The 19,907-nt window shown below is 40.8% G+C and overlaps 1 protein-coding gene across 3 annotated transcripts in view; it reads right to left on the bottom strand.

Annotated features, from left to right (window-relative positions):
• PIK3R3 (phosphoinositide-3-kinase regulatory subunit 3) overlaps nt 1-19,907 on the bottom strand; it is an 80,206-nt gene that overhangs the window by 8,465 nt on the left and 51,834 nt on the right. For all 3 annotated transcript variants that reach the window (XM_061344973.1, XM_061344971.1, XM_061344972.1), the window contains 8 exons: nt 8,883-8,994; nt 6,300-6,398; nt 4,640-4,820; nt 4,021-4,146; nt 3,117-3,259; nt 1,802-1,978; nt 887-961; nt 345-515 (listed from right to left, as the gene is read on the bottom strand). In XM_061344973.1, the coding sequence (XP_061200957.1) occupies nt 345-515; nt 887-961; nt 1,802-1,978; nt 3,117-3,259; nt 4,021-4,146; nt 4,640-4,820; nt 6,300-6,398; nt 8,883-8,994 (1,084 nt within the window). The remainder of the gene's footprint in view (nt 1-344; nt 516-886; nt 962-1,801; nt 1,979-3,116; nt 3,260-4,020; nt 4,147-4,639; nt 4,821-6,299; nt 6,399-8,882; nt 8,995-19,907) is intronic.

Genomic DNA, 19,907 nt, shown 5'->3' with positions numbered 1-19,907 from the left:
GACGCTACAGCTTTGCAGACCCATTTGCCTTCTTCCCATGCGTTCCTCGTCAGGGAAGAATATGGGAGAATTTGGCCTTAATTTATGTAAGACTGTAGAGCTTCAAGTTGGGATACTTCAGAATTTTGTACTAGCTACTGTGGTGACTGCAGAGACTACAGTTACTGCACATTCAAAGCACATTTTTTTGCAACAAAGCTCTTACAATGCTAGTCTTCCTGAAAACACTCAACACATTCCAATGGGTAGGCCTAGGCTATGCCTGGCTTTTGTTCTCCAAAATAAAGAGCTGTGGTAGGGATTTATGAATTGAGTAGTTAGAATGAGAAGGAAAATAGACTTACACCACAGAACAAGCATAACACCCTTTCTTGCTACTCTCACGAATTAGAAATGCTCCATCAGGTTTCCCACAGAGTAAGTCTTCTGCTTGGATACGGTTGAGATCTCCCACAAACCAAGTTTTCTCATCATGATGTGGCAGGTTTTCATCTTCTTCATTCACAAAGTATGTGCTGAAGCAGAAATAGAATTTGTTAACCACTGGTCAGTAAAGGAGTTAATAAAGAGTGATTTATTTCTGCAGAAGTTATTTAAAGAAATACCAGGACATACCCAAACTGGGAGTTTAGACTCCTAATGGACAGATATTAAAGGCTTCAACTATAAACTTGATTGTTCCAACTTTGTTTAATCCTCTATGTTTCGGCAAAGTTGCTGCCTCATATCACGAAGTTCCCCCCAAGAATTTCTCCCTTTTTCTGCAGTTCTTTTTTCTACAGTCCTTTACTGAGAGGACTCGTGTTTTGTATTACTGATCCTCACAACAGAAAGCACTTATTAATGGAACACTTCTCAGTAAAATCGTATGTATAGTGACACTTACTCATCAATATTTTCATTTTTGATCCCCAGCCAGTCGTTTATTCGCTTCTGTCTCACCCCTTTGTGATTGAGCCATCTGCCAGAAGAAGAAAGCATTAATACATTACTTTAGAGTACATGCATGGTTGCTTGGGGTTTTTTTACTGAGCAAGCTGAAGCTTAGACACAAGATAACACAACAAAAGAGTCTGGGGCTTAGTTCTCCAACAGCAAAAGCCATAAGAAAGACCATAGATTCCATAAAAGCACTTCCTTGCATCATTTTCTGAGATGTCTCCTTTACTGGACACAGCAAAAAGAAGCCATGAAGTAACCTCTTTAATGGAGAAAGAAGAGGGTTGTTGAGCTGAGGAAGAGGTACTGCCTCTGCACAGTGCAGTTGAGAAAAGAAGTGGAATACAAGTTGTGACAGCTGCCTGTTTCTCTTGGAAACACAAAATAGGTATTGCCATTGGCTTCTTCTAACCTAAGACCACCTTTTGAGAGCGTTTCCCCTCTGTCTTCTGCCAGAATTCTAGTGCACTGACTCCAGCCCAAGGACTTCAGGATCTGGATAAAAGGGGTGTCAGTGAAATCAAGGGTGGGTATGAGCAACAGCTGCCACACCCAGCACAAAAGATATTAACCTCTGTTGTATTAGTAGGCACAGGTTCAATTTATAACTCATTTATATTAAATGTTTTATTTACAGGAGTTACAGAATGTGCACCTAGTTGTGGCAGGCTCTTGAAATCTCTAATGAAGTCATGAAAAGGCCAATCAATCGCTCAGACATCCCATGCCAGATTGTAGTACCTTAGCACACACAGAACTTTGGTTATGAAAAGAGAATTAAATTCCCATTATCGCAGTGGAAAGAGTCATTGATCGGGTTCATCAGAAACACTCTTCTGAGGTACAGGTCAAGCTTACTTACACAAGATACTGATCTCTGATTTTGCGGAGCTGAATTAAGTCAGGCTTGATACTATTCATTTTCTTATCAGTCTCCCTGTTGTCCAGAGCTTGTTTCTTCAAATCTTGCTCCAGGCGCATTTTACTATCATGGATCTCACCTAGGCGTGATTTTAATTTTTCATAGTTCATCATGATCCTGCAAACAAGTGTAATATTTGAGAGTTGAAACCAGTCTAGCAGGACCTATCCTTAACAGCAGCACTTACATAACAGTATCACAAAAACTACCGTAATAGCAACCCCTGCAATTGACTGCCTCATCTTGAGAATTACTGTAAGAACAGCAGAAAAGACCTCTTGCCAGAAGGCCTGCAACCTTTTTACATAGTTTGAACCTTCCATTTACATGCAGGAACAAATTTTCTCTAGGAAGGTAAGCTAGAACAGATTCTTCCCTCACTGTCAGATTCACTTTTTGGTGCATCAGTTATGCAATCCCACCATAGGTATGAGTACTAGCAAGACTTCAAATGCAGACTTCAATTACTGATCAAGAGCTACCAGGAAGTAATGCTGCTTCTTTACTCAAGGTAAGTTTGCAGGTTTGGTACAGTTCAGGAAAATCACGTATTTCCCCTGTTAATTGATCTTTAGTCAGAATGCAGCACTACAATCACGTAACAAGATTGTTATAGGTGACTGTTCTCAGTCTGAAAATCTCCTTAAAGTTACCTTACCATGATTCATAAAACACTGTGTCAAGTTAGGCATTATACCTGGCATCTCTTCAAAGACCCAGGCACATACATCTTTTCCTGCTATTATCTTCATAGAAGGGCAATTTCAAATGAGGCCCTTACTGAATGTCTGTTAGATGACCACTATCCACTAACAAGTAGTGGCAATTAAATACTGATCTACTTTGGAAATGATTAAAACTGATTATGGCCTATAAAATTTCCCAGATCTATGTACATTTCACAGTTTGCAAGTAAAGGTTTCCTGGAATTATATTCTGAGCAAATTCAAATAGAAGTGGAATAAGCAAATTAAATCATTATTTCCTGATCTTCTCCTGGTCCTCAACACCATAGCTTGATTTACTGAAGTCAAGACAGAGAATAATCCAGACATCTCCCACCTCATCTGTCTACAATGCAATTCATCAACAGAACAGGGCTTTACTGAAGGTCCAGGCACCTTGGGCGAAGGTCTCAGGGAAAAGACTGACTTTATTAAGTGATTTATATGATACAATATCAATAAAAATTTCACAGGAGTGCCAGTGGGGACACTTATTCTTCCTTATAAGCAAGTACAACTTGAGACCCTACCGTTCAATTTCTTTGTCGTTTCCCTCCCTGCGAAACCGCTCAATGTATTCTTTGCTGTATCGCTCTTGTGAGTGGCACTGTTCCTCAAATATCTTAATAGTTTCATTAAATGCTTCAATTGCGGTCCTCTTCATCTGAATTTCCTATGTGAGGAAAGAGTCCATCATTTGTTCATGCAAGAATGAGGCAATACACCGTGCAAGACTCAATTATGCTCCCTAAAATTGACTGAGATGAACTTCCCCCACCCCCAAGTCAAAACATGATTGATCAGTTAAATTTAGTCAAATATCCAAGCACAGTCAGGGAAGTACTGGAAAGCCTTACTCCCTGTAAGTCTACCCTCCTCCCCCACATGATGCTCTCCATTAGGCTGCAAACCCCTCAAATATTTTAGTCATATTTTCCATCTTAGTTTGCAGGAAAACTGCCAGCAATCCTCCTCCCCACGTATGAGCTACTTATTTTACAAGAAGCAGTCCAAATACTGTATTCACACTTCCTTAACTCATAATATCTGGTAACTGATTTGAACATGTCTTTATAAAAAACCTGGACAAGCCCCTCTACAATTCTCACAACAGCATACAACAGCTGGAAATACTCGGCAGCCAAGAAAGAAGTTTGCAGTCAAAGCTTGCAGGTAAAGGCCTTCACCACCACTCTACCTTATACTACAAAGTTCAGCTCCTCTTTCTTCCTGCCACACGCCATATCTCTAGGACTACTGACAACAACTAATATTCACTGAAACCACCTTGCTCTACTCCACAATTTACTAAGTTTTTTCCCTTGCATTTTCTGACCTTGGACTGCCTTTGTTAGCTGTAACAGGTTAAACTAATTTTCTTTACTTTCTAAGCAACAAGAAACAGACTCTACAGATAGCTAAAGTAGAACCAACCTGTGATGTTCTAGTATATTCTTCATACAATTTGTCATACTCTTTACTCTTCTCCTGATATTGAGCATGGTATTCTTGAAGCTTTTTACCTACTGCATCTATATTATCTTCTTTCACCAACTGATCCTGCGTGATACAAAAAGCCATTAAGAAGTCTTCAAGCAAAGCAGCTTTTCCTTCAGAGTATTCATTTGTCCACTTATGCACATTTGCATCTTACATTAGCATAATTTTTATAATCAGATTTCTACGCAACAGAAACACTCCATCTAAAATCCCCCTTTCTCCATGCAAGAAGTTCCACAGTTTACAGACAGTAGGAACTGAAATTATGGGACATGAAGAACTACGCCAAAGTACTGCATTTCCAAAACCACACTACAGTTTAGCTCTAGGATGGCTAACTCCTATTGGAGAAAGAAAAAATAAATTGCTCAGAATCTGAAGTTAAAATATCAGAGTACCCCTTATTATGAGCAATGTGAGCTTGAATATGAAAACTCACTTTTTTCAGTTAAAATTAAATCATGCTTCACATACAGAAAACAACATTATACACACATTTGCAATTTTCTTCTTGTCTGCACTAATAGTTTTGGGGGCCTGATGAAGATCTTACCTGCTGGTACCGGGACACTGGATACATCAACTTCACATCAAGCTTCGGGTTATACTGAGCAAGAGACTCATTGCGGTAATGGTTGATCAGTTCCACAACTGAATTAAACGTCAGTGGATCAGAAAAGCCGTATTTCCCATCCCGATGGTAGATCTTTATCAGTTTGTTGTTGCCACCCTTCCTGTAAAATGGCACAGCCATTTAGAGGTTTTACTCCTATCCCTCTTCAACACTAAGGCTGCTAACAAAGACAGCAGTGAAATTCCTGGGCGAGTGGCTTTGACATTGTACACTTCACAATGATTCTTTACATACTAACAGATATTAGGTAGTTTAAGAGTCAATACACACAGAATTATGATCAGATATTATTTGAACAGGAGCAAAGCCCAAAGTAAATCTCTTCCTATGTGTTCATTCTGGAGCCAGCTTATGGTATTTAAGACCTAGCATTGCCAGAAGTTTTGCAAGGGAAAAGAAGTATGCTGAAGGCTAAATAGAGAAGCCATGTGAAAACCCAAACCCACTATTTCCTGCAATTTGGGGTCACTAATAGTATACAACTGAGTATACATTTATACAGTGATTAACAAGTCTTTTGAGTTATGGCTGCTAATACAGGATGCACAAACCTAAACAAAACCCTTTGAGGATTACAAGAAGGTTGTAAGTTTAGGACTTTACATAATCCAGATTTATACATTCTAGTGGTTTCCAAAAATACAGTGCTTATTTCTTCCTTTTTTTAACCAGCAGACTATTTAGACAATATCCTGTCCTTTCTGCACTCTCAATTTTGGTTCCCGAAGACATCTGCATTCAGCAAATTAACCAAATCATGCCAAACCTAGACAGCACAAGCTGTGAACTTCAAGGTCAAAGTCAAAGTAGAATTTAAACTACACCCTTGGGGTCAAACCTGTCATTAGACAACAGAATTTCATGGCAAGATCAAATACCTACTGTATCATAGTAACTCCCAAAGGTGTGCTACAGCAGCAGTGGCTTATGCACCTTGCCCGTTTGCCTCTAACAACCAGTTCTGGGAGTCTGGCAGAGGGAAGTGGCTGGACAGGCTGGGCAAGGCACCAGCAGCTAGTCACATGAGGTCTGCTGCCTAACTGCAGTAGACAGAGCTGGGGCAGCTGTGGGAAGTCTGCCACTTGCAGATAATTTTAATGAAGAAAGCAACATGGCTCCAGTTCAATATATCATAGAATCACAGAGTGGCTTTGACTGGAAGGGACCTTACAGATCATCCAGTTACAACCCCCTTTTTACAAAGACACTGTGTTCAGATCTCCAGAGCTGCGTGCTGATATTCAACACACTTCCGTTAATCAAAGGCCTAGTTTATAAATACCTTTTACCTCAGCAATGCTGAAACTATGAAGCACTACTGAGTAGCTCTCCTCCCTGAGTCCCATCTAATCTACACAGAGATCATTACAGTAATATTTGGTGAGCGACAGGATTCAATGCGTAGAACAGAACCAGCCACCAGACCTGGCTATTTATTTGTTCATTCTGTGATCTGCAGTTCCTTTGGGAGCATCTTTCAACTTGAGCCATGCCAGCTTTACACAGTCACTGCTGTCACTGGTATAGCAGCTAGCTACTCAGGGGTTTCCTATGTGGACTACAACTGCTCAGTGCTTACCGTAATGTCAGGGTGTAGTCTCCCTGCATCTTGGTTGATGCATCACGCACCAGGAATGTCCCATCTGGCATGTCTCGTAATTTGTCATTTACTTCTTCCCTGGAGAATGGAAAGAAAGGTAAAATTACAAGTGCTAAGGACATGATCATAGAATGGTTTGGGTTGGAAAAGACCTTAAAGATCACCTAGTTCCAAACCCCCTGCCACAGGCAGGGACACCTTCCACTAGACCAGGCTGTTCAAAGTTCCATCCAACCTGGCCTTGACAACTGCCAGGGATAGGATCATTTTTGCCACAGGTATCAGCATTGGAGGCAGGAACACCAGCATGCATAGAGTTCAGTCTTCAAAATAACAGGCAATTCACTTTCACACTCAGATGGCCTAAAAGACTGGAGAGCCTAAAACAAGTCTGAACTTGTGTAGTTAAACTAAAAAATAGCAGCTGCAGTCAACTGCCACTTCGGAAGAAGTCTCTGTTTAAGCAACAGTGGCAGCTGTGTCTCAGAGTTCACAACCTTTCCCTGTAATCTGCTCAGGTTTTAAAGTCCACACTGGAAACAGGTGCCCTTTGAGAAGCCACTCCTGACCTCTTAAGAAATGGTCTCTAGCATCATAGCTCAGAGGTGTCTAGAGTTTAGCACAGTTTTAGTCTCAAGAGACTCATTATTGGCTTAACTCTGATCTTATTTACAGTAGTTTTAAACCACTACAACCTTGCTAGCTTCAGTGCAACTTTTCCTTATTTACAACTGAAGCAAAAGGATACTCAGTCCAGAACTTTAAGCCAAATGAAGAAATAGTTTAGTTAAAGTGAGTACCAGTAAGCATTTAGAAAGTTATTTCATCTGAAAGATTAAGTGTTTTGCCAGGCATAACTATTTCACTCAGATTCCATCTCTCACTTTTTTAAACAGCTCCCTACAGGATTAGAGGCACTACACAAATCTGAATACAATCATTTGGAAACTAAAGTTTATCCGGTAGCCTCAGCATTATCTAAGTCAGGTAGGAAGCCTACTTGCATCTTAAAAAGAAAAACCAACAGCAGCTTTTGTTGTTCAAATGCTAAGAACTAAAGTATTCTTACAAAATAGCCTTAGTTTTGATTCAGCTACCTGAAAACCATTCTGTTCATAAAACTGACTCCTGTTAAGCATCAAGTGCATATCCGCTTACTCCTCTCAGAATATTTTACACACTGGCCACAGTTAACTCAAACAGCTCTCTCCTTTTTGAACAGATAGATACACCCTAAGGGCTTGGGCTTATGCCCATGAGTTGCACCCTGGAGCTCATGACAGCATTTTCAGTACAAGTTCTTGACTGAAGAAGACATGGCTCCTGCTCTGACAGCTTGATGCAGTCCATACCTGCTGGCTGTCAAATCAGGGTTGTAAATAATTCCATCTTTATATGCGTGTGTATCACATTTTAATTTAATAAAGCCACCCCAATGTGATTTGTACTGCATTAGCTCCTGCCATCACGCGCACTGTTAATTGAGGAACAAATCCAGAGTCAATAAACTGATATCACTATTGAGCAGTTTTAAACAAACCCTGCCTAATGGGGTTTGGGATCAGGTTTTGTCACTTTACTGCAATTTAGAGTTAATATCTATCAGAAAAATATCACTGCTGAGGCCCTTCAAAAGCAAGATCTATGCAGGTTTGCTTTATAAAGATAAGGGTGGTACAATAAAGATATGAAAACCTTTTTTTCCTTCTCAGAACGTCAATGACCTACTGCAGCAAACATGCTCTTCTTGCCTCTATCTGGCAAAGTGTTTCAAAGTATTACGTGCACAAGTTTGAGCAATTCCTGATCACATTCCCAGCATGCTCATATTTCCCATTACAGATCCGAATGTAGACTCTTTAGAAGTGCCTTAAGAGAGAAAGGGATGACTGGACACTTCAGTTCTTTTATGCAATTAAGTATATAAAACCTGGCACTTCATTTTATGAACTTATCCCAACCCATCTATTTTCACAAGCACACAGAAAAGGGTTTTCTTAAGAGGTAAATCTTATTTGCTATGCATCTGTATCATTTGCTTAGTATAGCTGGTGATGGTTAGCATTTGTAAGAGCTATTTTTATATCAACATGTAATAGAAATTAATACACATGCAAATTTAACCAAATGTTAAAGAAACCAAAAGTAAGAATGAAACTCTTTATTCTGAGCAAGCCTCCTATGGAAATCTTGCAGAACTGCATGAATCTCAGAATCGTATGCTTACAAACCCTTATTAGTTAACATATTCAGAAGCACTTTTCTTCTGAATGAACTAATTTTCTCTATTTTAAAGACTCTCTGTATCTGGAGAAATTTACAAACCCAGAATAACTGTCACCAAGACTGGTAATATCTGCACCACAACAGTAACAACTTCAGCACAAACCCTGAATCCAGGCAAGCATTTTCATTTAGGTGCTTTACCAAGTATTAGTCCTGAAGCATTTCCCTCCTGTAAAATGCTGCCTGAAATGGCACGTTCTTTTGCTCTTTAACAGGATTATTCTATTTTTAATGACATATTAATATATTTTAATATATTTTAGTAATATTGCTTACCTTGAGATGTCCCCCCAGTACCACTCTGCTTCCTGCAGAGAGAAACTGGAATTGTCCTTTATTCCGTTTGTATTGACTGGAGTCATTGGTTTGGGGGGCTTTGGAGGAAGAGCTGAAAATGAAGAACACATTAAAGAAAGGTAAACAGGGGAAAATAATCACTAAACTGATAATAAAACGACAGTGAAAAGGCGAGAGAAAATGTGCATCTTGAATTTCAAGCTCTCTCAAAGGGAATTCGCGATTTTTAAAGAATTTTGAAATCAACAGCAGCACTGTGATCCCAGATTTCCTAGTCCTCAAACCAAACAGGTACTTGAGGGAAGAAAAAAAAGTGGAATATGAGGAAACATGAGTTTTTGTTAAAAGGAAGACTGTCCCATGCATGACTATGCAGGCAATCACCACCTAGAACTCCAAACAAGTTACAAAGGCGTGTTGTGTTTGAAAGCCACATCCTGGAGAACACTGTGCACCACTATGGAAAAACTCCTGTTGCTCAGGTATCACTGCTCCTTATGGCAACCTGGAAGAGCAAACAGATGGACTCTTCTTCAGAGGGAAAATGCACGCGAGAGAAGTGATAGCTGAGCAGTGGCATACCCAACATAGACCCAAGGTTCATACTTCATACCAGATGTGTCATTTAGGCCCCTGTAGGCACAAAAGCTGTGACTCTCAATGCCACCAGACAAAAGGTGACAAAGGAGAAAGGGGACATTTGGTGCAGGCATTTAGTAATGACCTCTTTACACAGCTGAAGTGTTTTATCACAGGAAAGGTGATATTACACATCTCTAAAAGACCAGCAGAACTACACATCTGTAGGCCTTGTGCATACCTGCCAGAACTCCCCTACTCTGAATTCAAGACAAACAGGCTTTTATTTCCCTTCTCAAAATAGGTTACACAATGCAAGGGAATACAATGCACTGAAGCTCTTTCTATTTGGCAAGTTTTTGCTCAAACAACTTCATAATGATCTTGAATGTAAGCCCTGCACCAGGAGTAGTTCAGCAGCCACAGGCATGCTCATGTATTGGTAGAGACTTGTCTGTCAGCAGAAATGGCACTATTTTCTTTGTGAAAGATGTCTTGAGTGCTCTTCCCTGCTTTGCAGAGGGTGGACACTTCATCAAGAACACTACCACTGAAACTGAGTATTTGTCAGGCATTTCATGAGACAGTGTTTTACAGGGACAGGTCACATCTGAATTCAGAGCAAGAAAGCAACAACACACATTGATTTGCTACTAGCACATTTTTAAGTCAGACCCTGAACATCTGTGCTCCAGCCCTGTCCCCTAGCCATCAGATTACACAAGCATCAGCAAGCAGGCCTGACACACTGACAACAGCCATCTTTCAGATGCACACGATCCCAGCATACAGGAAGAAATACAAGTAAAGGGAGCAGAAAGATTTTGATCTCTACCTCCAGTGTGGAATGGCTTAATGCTGAGAGGTGTGCTACTTGGCACCATCCATCTGCTCACCTCCGAGACACACCTCCCACATTAAAGAAGGGAAAACAGTGTTCCAACTGCAGTTCCAAATACCATCTCATGTTGAATATCCAACACAGTAACTTTACTGTTCTCTTACAAACCAGTAGATACTTTAATCGAGCCAATCTAAACTAAATCTGAACCTTGACCCAGACGTTTGCACCCTGGGGTTGCTGACCAAACACCTGATTCAGATAGCAGCATTCATTCTGCGGGAATGAGCATTAAACCGTAGCATACAGGTTCTTTTTATGGGGTGAGCTGGGAACTTTCAGGTGCACACATATCTAGTGAGGCATTAACAGGTCTTGTTATAAAAGGAAGGTGAAAACCTTTGGATTCAGTGAGGTAGCTTCCTGGTTAGCAGGCTTCAGTTATTTCTAGCTCAACTACTACAGTTGTTTGTATAGCACCTAAGTATTTGTACAAGGCACCATTGAGAGTATGACAGTTGTAACCTTACTTTGCTTGAAGCTCCCAGCCCCATCCTATTTTGTGGAGACAGAGGAGCATGTATCTAGGCTAAGCCTGTACAGTCAGCTGTATTTACTGTGTTCCACCTCCCCCATTCAAAGTTCCTGAATTTTCTAGAAAACGTCCTCATGTCCTCCCTCCTCCCCACCTCACATCTGGACTCTGCTACCCTACATCCAACAGGCCAGATGCAGTGGGTCAGAGTCTCATCAGTGCCTGCACATGGCAGTAAAACTGAGTTCAGAAAACCTGTAGAAGTTCTGCTCTACTGCTGAACCTTGCTAATTCTGAGTCATCAACAAGCACATACAACACTGTTGAGGAGTCTTAGAAAGCTATACTAGCACTGACAATTATTTCACTGGGTCTTGCAAGTTCAGGCTTGGATGTATCAAATACTTCAAGGTATTCTACAGTGTAAAAGCCTGTTTTACAATGGTAATAGGGGCCTTCTAGAAGTGCCTTTCAAGTACTCCCTAGAGTACTTGAATACTTCTCTAGCCCTCCTTGTAAGATTAAGTCTTGCTCCTTTATATACTGTAGAATCACTTAGCAGCTTTGTTAGGGCTCACTCCAAAGCACTGGGCACAGAAAAGCAAACTAACAAAGACCAGAAAGGTAAGGAATGGGAGTCTGGCATAGAGACAGAGAGCACTAGGCATTACAGCCAATGTCCTTATTACAGGTGAGGTTTTCTCCTTCTTTCCCTTAATAGGTAGGTATCAGTTCTTACTATCAGGGTTTTGTCTGCAGAACTTCCTTCTGCGTGAGAAAACTGGAAGGAAATTCTTCCAGGGAGAAGAATAAGGCTTGGACTAGTTCCTGTAAAACCTGACTCATGGAAGCCAGTCCTTTTCACAATAGACTTTTGAAAAATGCCTTTTAATAGCTTGCAGATTTTAAAAATACAAAAGTATTTGCAAGGGTGGATCCTGTTTCCAGAAATCTATGGACCCAAGTCCTTACTTTCAATACTTTGAGCTCTTTGAGTCAGAATAGATTTTCCCCTGTACTGGATACAGAACCAGGCCCTGGCTATTGCTTTACCCAGTAGACTAACATGCCCACCCACTTCAGTGTTTCTTGGCTTGCCTTTCAGGCTGTATGACTGTAGCCTGTACAAATGGAGAACTGAGCGTGAAGGTAGTTTAAACCCCACAGCCCAAAACCTGTGATGATAGAAGGGGAGCATTTTGTAACACCATGGCAAGTGTGCTGTAACAGAGCACCCTATCCACCTTATTTCCACCCTACTGCTGCTCTCAAAACACTGGCCCAATGGGTTGCTAAATGAGGCAGCCTAAAATAGCTTTTACTAGTACCTAGACAGTCCTAGCCACCTTGCTAGGAGAAATCCTGTGATGTTTTTATGTGATGCTACAGAGAGCCTTAGAGAGTCTAGAGATTTTTATTTAAATTCAAAAAAATCCAGTTTTGATGAACATTACAGAGCTAAAATCCTACAGTAAAATAAAGCTGGCTTGAAGTCAACAGAAATGCTTTCAAGAACAGCCGTGTTTCTTTCCATGTCACTGGGTCCAATTCTGATCTAGCCACAGGCACAATCTTACTTTCTCTCAGAACAAGCTCTGATTAGAGTGAATGATCCTCATGGTTTCTTGCCTCTTTTTTCCTGGGAGAGAAAGAACATTGATCACAAGTGATTAACAGCACAATGGACCTATCTGTTCTAATAAAGAACTTGCTGTTAGCATTGGATACACAAGCATCTTTCCCCTACCACATCTCTAGGACAGCTTTACAGCACAAATCTTTCCAAAACCCAAGAGACAACAACTCAGCTGGACCTTTTCAATTCCACATGAGTGCATTCCCAAAACCAGGTTCAGCCTTCAGTGACTGCCTGGCACACAGTGATGACAGCAGACTGGCTCTTCCTCATGCACTAGCAAACATCCCTGCTTTTTCTTTCTTTAGCGATTCTAGTCCCCTCTTCCTACCTTCCCCAAGCAGCCTAGCTTGAAGTAAATCCCAATCCCTGATCAGTGTCACTTAGAAGGGCAGAAATAAGAAAAGGAGCTGGTGATGGAGTGGAGGCAACAGCAGCCAATGCGGGCTGGACCCTGGATCGGATGTTGCTGACGTCAGGGCCCGGAAGGCTGCTGTGCCGGCTCCAGCAGGTAGCTTCAGCTGAGCTGCTCTGCAGAGCACAGCGCAGGCCCTCAGAGAGAAAAGCCTATTGATTAGGCTTTGCCAAGGTAATTTTTTTTGATGCTTTCTTGACTGCATAGAATTGCTTTTTATAAAGGCTATTCGACATTTATTTGACTTGATTCCCTGAAATTCAAACCATCTCCAACACCAAGACAACCAAGAAAGCTGTCAAGTGCTGAAGTTTAGCACCATTGTATTTCTTTTTTAAAGCCTCTTACATAAAATAGTAGCCTATATTAATCCCGAGTTTAACTTCTGCACAGTACACCGCGACATCCATGGAACAGGCAGTTTCCCCAGTCAGGTTTTTGAATGAAAAACTTCAAAAGTTTACATGATCTAAGAGCCACTGATCCCTATGCATGAAGGTTTCCAGTGGCACTAATTCAAAAGGAATGAAAAGAGAGGAATGTCTTGGGTCTCCAAGTGCTACATCCACCAACACCCAGTCAAGCAGCCCAAACTTCTCTGGCTGCAGTATTTGTGTACATGATAAACCTGCCAGTTAATTCAACTCTAATTTGCAGTCTTAAGGAAGGTGCCACTTAAACGGGGCAGTTTAGATTGGATATAAGGAAGAAGTTCTTTCCTGTTAGGGTGGTGAGGCACTGGCATGGGTTGCCCAGGGAGGTTGTGAATGCTCCAGCCCTGGCAGTGTTCAAGGCCAGGTTGGATGGAGCCTTGGGTAGCATGGTTTAGTGTGAGGTGTCCCTGCCCATGGCAGGGGGGTTGGAACTAGGTGATCTTAAGGTCCTTTCCAACCCTAATTATTCTATGAATTCCAAGAATGGCACCATAACTTCCTACTTCTAGTGTTTTCCAAGAGCTTCAGGCTAGATACTTAAAAACACAGCAGACTTAGACTGTTAAAATAATCATAACTACCAAGTATTCTGATGAGAAAATTTTAATTCACTCAGCACTTCCATGAGCTTGTTTATCACCTTCTTTGTGATGGTCTCAGTCTACTCTCCTTCCACATTGTGACAAGCAGAAAACAGATCAGAGGATTTCCAAGTCAGTTACCCAGCTTCAAAGAGGCTGATGTACAGTAGATACTCTACAAACCGTAATATAAAGCTCTAGAAAATGTCATTTCCATTACATGGAAACATGCAAGTAATCCATGGTGAGGCCAGCTAACATTGTAATGACAGAGTCCTTAAGGACAGAAGGTTTTTCCCTTTGGAGGTACAGATGAAGACTTGGAATGAAATTGTAGGCTAGCTTTCTAAAAAACAGAAAAGTCTCCCAATCTTTAAGTGCTCTCTGTAGTCTTAATTTCTCATCTTTCTCAATTTCTGTAACAGTTTTAAGGCAAAGCCTCAAAATCCTTCCCTCCCTTAATCATCCTATACTTTTCCCTGCTGCACAAGACCCCCTTCAAGACACCTGAGAAAAAAAAAACATATGCTGAACAAAGGTGCTTTTTGCACCCCATTCCCATAACACTGTGTACCTGGTGTGCAAGACAGACCAGTGAGACATCATGCTTTCAGAGAGATCCTCCACCTGACAAAGAGGAGCGTCGCACACACCTGCTGACAGCAGTTCATTCCTTACCACTGGCAGGTAAGTGATCTTGGAACTCCACATCTCAGCTCCTCAGTTCTCTTGCCAAGACCCCTTTTGCAAAGCACTGAGCACCAGTGCCCTTCGAAACTGCCCTTCCTCAAAGGGCAGCTAGCACGCACCAAGAGCTCCTCAAGGGACAGGGAAGGGAGCTACTCAATCACATTACTGCTGGCCACAGAACCTCAGGCATGCTCACATTTTTGCTCTCCTCCCCCAAAACAGGCGAGATGCCAAAGAGTAAGACATATTCAAAGAACTGAAGTCTTTCAATATCTCATTACAGAAAACAGCAGACAAGCTGGCAGGAATCCAGGCAGGCTTCCAATGAAAACACTCCCATTATAGCTTTGCCTGTGTTTCTATGAACTTTCATAAAAACCAACACCTTTAAGAAATATTTCAGTTTTGATTAATTGGCTTTTTTGATAAAGATCTGTTTTGTTTGAAAACTCCCCAGCTACCCCGTCCTCTCCCACATCTCCCAACCACTGTTTAAGCTCCTACAGCCTGCCAGACTTCTGCGCTCTGTTCTGCATCCACAGCTACTGCACAGGTTAAAGATTATCTGCTTCAGGACACCTGCAGAATCACAGACAACAGCGTGTGAAGAAGAGCTGGCTCCAATTATACAAGTACCCCTCAACTACTTTGCAAAGCTTCTTACTCCATGGCTGAGACAGAAGAAATGGAAAATGCTCACTGCCAGATAAATGACACTGGCATCTTCTGACTTCTGTATTACAAGGTAACATAGCACAGAGGCTGGAATGAAGAGGAGATGCTAAGTTGTGAAGCCAGAAAACCTCAACTTCCCAATTATTTTCACTGCTCGATGAAAAACAGTTTTCCTTTCAACCCAGACCTTAGTGCAACAGCTGCCAAGCTACAGCAGTGTCAGAGGTTCCATGATCATCAGGGCTGAGATGTCTGTTCCAAAGTTAACATGAGGAGGATAAAAAGGATAAACCCTCTTTTACCTACTAAGCATAATTAGCACACTATTAATAAGCTGGATACGTTTTAGAACTTTTGCCATACTTCATCACTCAAAGACTGTCACTATCCAGCATCACATGCTCAGCTCACTTCAGGAAGGAACAGCTTTATCTCCCAGCCAGCAGACCCAGCCTTTTACCACATTTTTGGATGAAAGTTCACAGCAGACCTTTTATAGCCCATGAAATTCTGAAATATTCTATAGGAACAACTGTAATTTATAGTATCCAATGGCAGGTCACAAATACTACACAATAAAAGTAAATGTAAAATGCAAGGAGCAAGTAGATTCTTCTTTTTGCTTATTAACTAACACGGTTCTTCAACTACCTTCACCAAAGAAATTCTTCAACATGTCTTCTACCCCTCTGCAGATAAAACCTTCAAATGGCTATTAAAAAATAGTCAACACATGGAAATCTATTCTGGATAAAAGTAAGGACAACACAAAATCCAGCATAAACACAGAGCTGCAGTAATTTAGAATGAACTAATTTTTCATTGTGGAAGACAGAGAGTGAAGTCACACACTGTGGCTAGGAGACGGACCAAAGCCAAAATAAAAAGCCTTTTTAAATGAAAACAGCCCAGGGCTGTTTTCCCCAGATATTTCAAAGACTAACCATTCACCCAGGCGTCAGGTACAAACCTCACAGAAGAACCAATTCACAGAAATAATCGACACTACTGAGAAGTTTGCTGCACATGAGCTTACTTAAAAATAATAAGACAGCTGTAAATACATATGACGCTGCTCTAAGCAGCATTTTATTTCAGCTTACCACTAAATCTGATCTTTCAGAGCTGTATGTAAAATTGTTCTTCATACAGTACCTGTCCTTGCGTGATGCCAAACTATGTTCTAGTTACCCAAGTAGAAATATTTCAACACCATCTAAATTGCTAACAGAGATCCATCTAAATCAAGATCAAAAGGTGCATTTCAAATCAACACTCCAGAAGAAATGTGAAGGTAGGAAGGCATTCAGAGGAAAACTGTTGTACATTTTGTCACACACTATTTTTTCTAAGAACCCTGAGCTTGAAAGACATTCAATTCAGGCAGAAGAGCCAACATGCAGTCCTACACAGGGCCCTCAGCAGAAGTTGAGATTCAGAGCAGGCATGGAGTAGCCTCAGACTGCACAGCCACTGCGTGGTGAGATCTCAAGGTGTAACAAAAGAAATGGATCCAATCTCCTCACTCAAGTACACTATAATCTTCAAACTATTTTAATGAAATCCATTCCACAGCAGTACTTTCACTTCTTCCACTGTCCAAAAACTTATCAGTGAGACTGTACTCTACCCTTCAAAATACAAAGGATCTTCAACATTGACCTCATTGATTCAAGCCTCCTTGTATCCTTCAAGAGACTACATTTGGAAACAGGAGATGAATCAAAGCAAAGATGCCACAAGCACCAAAGACTTCTAATTCGACACTTGGGAGCAGCTCCTCAGAGGGCAAACAATCTAGATTCTTATGATGTCCCCAAGATGACTATACAGGGTAGTGCAGCAGGAGTACTGACAGCCTGGAAAATTCAATTACAACATACAAATCAGGTTGTAACAGACAACAGAACTTACAGGCACAATATTGCCAATGAACTTCTCATCCATCTCACCTCTAAAATATTTTCCTGGGGCAGGTGTTGGAGTGTAAGCCCTACTACCCACACTCGAATCAAAATACACCCTAAAAGTGGGCTGTGTTCCCTCATTACAGCATTTTTTCCTGTAATTCTGCTGCAGCAGCTGTAGTTTTAGGTTTTAATTGTTTGCAGATAAGGACTGATGGTTTTTTGATTTATCCAAACCTACAAATTTTTGTGCTGAGAAACATGACGTTTTCCAAGTATTTTCTAAATAATATCTGATTTAAACAGTAACATTCCTAAGAACTATCATTAAAACAAAACGACACAAACCAAAATACTTTTCCAGTTCACAAAAACTGGTAGAGACTCTGGGTGAATGTTAGAAGCAGTCACAGGCTGAAGCAGTTGAAGTGTTTCATCTCCTTTTTCAAAGAACGCTGGATGGAAGGTTCTTATAGAACTCCCTGTATATAGCCACTGTTCTTCAGGAGAACTAGAAGAACTTGACATGCTGGAATATATTCACTGAGATACTGTGAAGTCTTTGTCTATTGAGTGGAGGACACAGCAAAGATGAAGGACAATGAATATCTCTTCTAAAGAGGTAACATCCACTCACACTGGGGCTCAGCATTAGCTCATATGCTGTAGTTTAGACTATGTGGAGAAGCACGTTCTTGCTTACTTACCTCTTGCGCAGACTTTAACCTGTCAGAAGAAATGAGATAGAAAGCAGAATAAAAAAAAAAAAAACCAAAAACCCAAAAGCCCCTCCTTTTCCCCCATTTCCATAGTGGCATTTAGCACACGAGCAGAGACTGTACTTTGAGCATTACTCAGCAACCTACTTTACAGAAATGAGTTTCCAGAAATCCAGCTAGAACAGACCTTTTGCTTTAACAGGGCCAAAGTTTTACAGCAACCTGTTTCAACAGAGTTAACAGTCTTTTTGACAATAATAAAGCCTCAGCTTTAAAACATACAAGGAATGCCGATAAAAGTGTTCTTCATGCTGCTGTTTCTAGTGTTCTCTAGCTCTCTGCCCAAAAAGTGACTCACTAAACAGCCAACATAGGATGATGTAAGGCACCCAACTGCTTTTAGTACTGGGCACAGAAGTGTATGACCAGCTATGCCTCTCTGTTTTCCCAAGCTGTAGAGCAAAGATAAGACCAAATAGCTTCATTCTGGAGTAAGATATCATACAGGCAATGGCAAAGACAGAAGTCAACTCTGCTGCTCGTGAAAACAATATTCCCCAATGGAAACTCCAAGAAGAGCCTTCTACTTTTAAACAAGTGAGGTAGAAGGAAGCAACACAGTGATTAATTCCTGTCAGGTACAGGCACCATACAATACACAATTGTTCAGAACAATTGCACAAATAACGTTTGCTGCAGGTTTTGCCTTCAAACACCCGCTAAGAGCTTAGTTTCTTCTCAGAGCATTCTCCCATGTTTTAGTTTGCATAAACCTACAGCTTTACAAAAACACAGAGCTGAACAACTCCCTCCAGCAAGCTTTCCCTGCCCAACTATTATTATACATCATCTGAAAGCATACTGATAAATAAAAATGTCAGCCTTTTAAAGCAGGCTCTCCCATCTCAAGCAAAACATCATTTCACTTTATATTAATGCTATTTCTTGTGTTCATGTATTTAATTGAAAGCTGATGAGTGATATTTTTTAACAGTTAGAGCCATCAAAATGAAAACCAAATGCTAGGAATACAAAAGCAAGCCTGAAAATGCAATCAGAAATAAAAAGTGATTACAGCAGTCTTGAAATGAAAAGGCCAACAGAGAAATCTAGGTGTAACAAGAACAGAATACAAGCATTTCATATCACTGTTGTCATAGGAGCTGAGACTCAAAGTCAAAGCATTTCCCATGATACACAGAATACAAGTGACTGAGCCTTATTTATTCCCTGCTCTACCCCAAAACAGTCTGCACAAACTTCCCTTCTGTAAGAGGGAAACTCTCCACCCCCAGCATCTGCTGTTTTAAAATCATTATCTTCAGCAAGACTGAAATTTGCAATGAAGACAGTTGCTGCTACAGTGCTGCTGTCTTGACTGCGTGCAGGGGTACAACTGCACGTTTTTAAGATGTGTAGGAGAAGAACTTCGATAAGCTTCTGGAGTCAGCCCAGAAAAAGCTGAAGGACAATACTGACAATGCCATTAAAATTTGCATCTGTTCTCCCACTGGAAAACTAGTCAGGCATAGACATGCAGTGTTCACCTACATCTGGCCACTGCATACCACAAACGCTATTTGAGAAGCCACAGTCAGTTTCCACTATAACATTGATAATGATACAGCACGACTGGTATCCGAGTAAATGCTGCGCTTGAGATCCAAACCCTGTGTTTTCCAAATTACAATTATAGTATCATTCCCCTAAAACAAGGGTTGTCAAATTATATATGAGTAGAAAATAGAAACTATAATGAATAAATACACTTTTTCCCTTCAATACTTGTCTCCCTCATACAATGGCAGTACTGCTTTTGCAAAGCAGCCTATAGATTACTGCTGCTTTCCCCTAATTATTAAAAGACTTTGTACCACCAGCATTTTTATAGTCAGTCCCAGCACAAGGCAAGGAAGAGCAGTGTTCTTGAAAAAGATGGCTGGATCAAGTAATAAATATGGTTGATCATATTTGGGCCTAACAGGATCCAAC

The sequence above is a fragment of the Neopsephotus bourkii genome, unplaced genomic scaffold (genome assembly GCF_033783945.1).
Source record: "Neopsephotus bourkii isolate Nb327-2 ecotype Australia unplaced genomic scaffold, CSIRO-AGI_Nbou_v1 NB_234, whole genome shotgun sequence".
NCBI lineage: Eukaryota > Metazoa > Chordata > Aves > Psittaciformes > Psittacidae > Neopsephotus > Neopsephotus bourkii.
The sequence above is the reverse complement of the archived record's forward strand: the minus strand, read 5'-3'. Positions and strand labels throughout refer to the sequence as shown.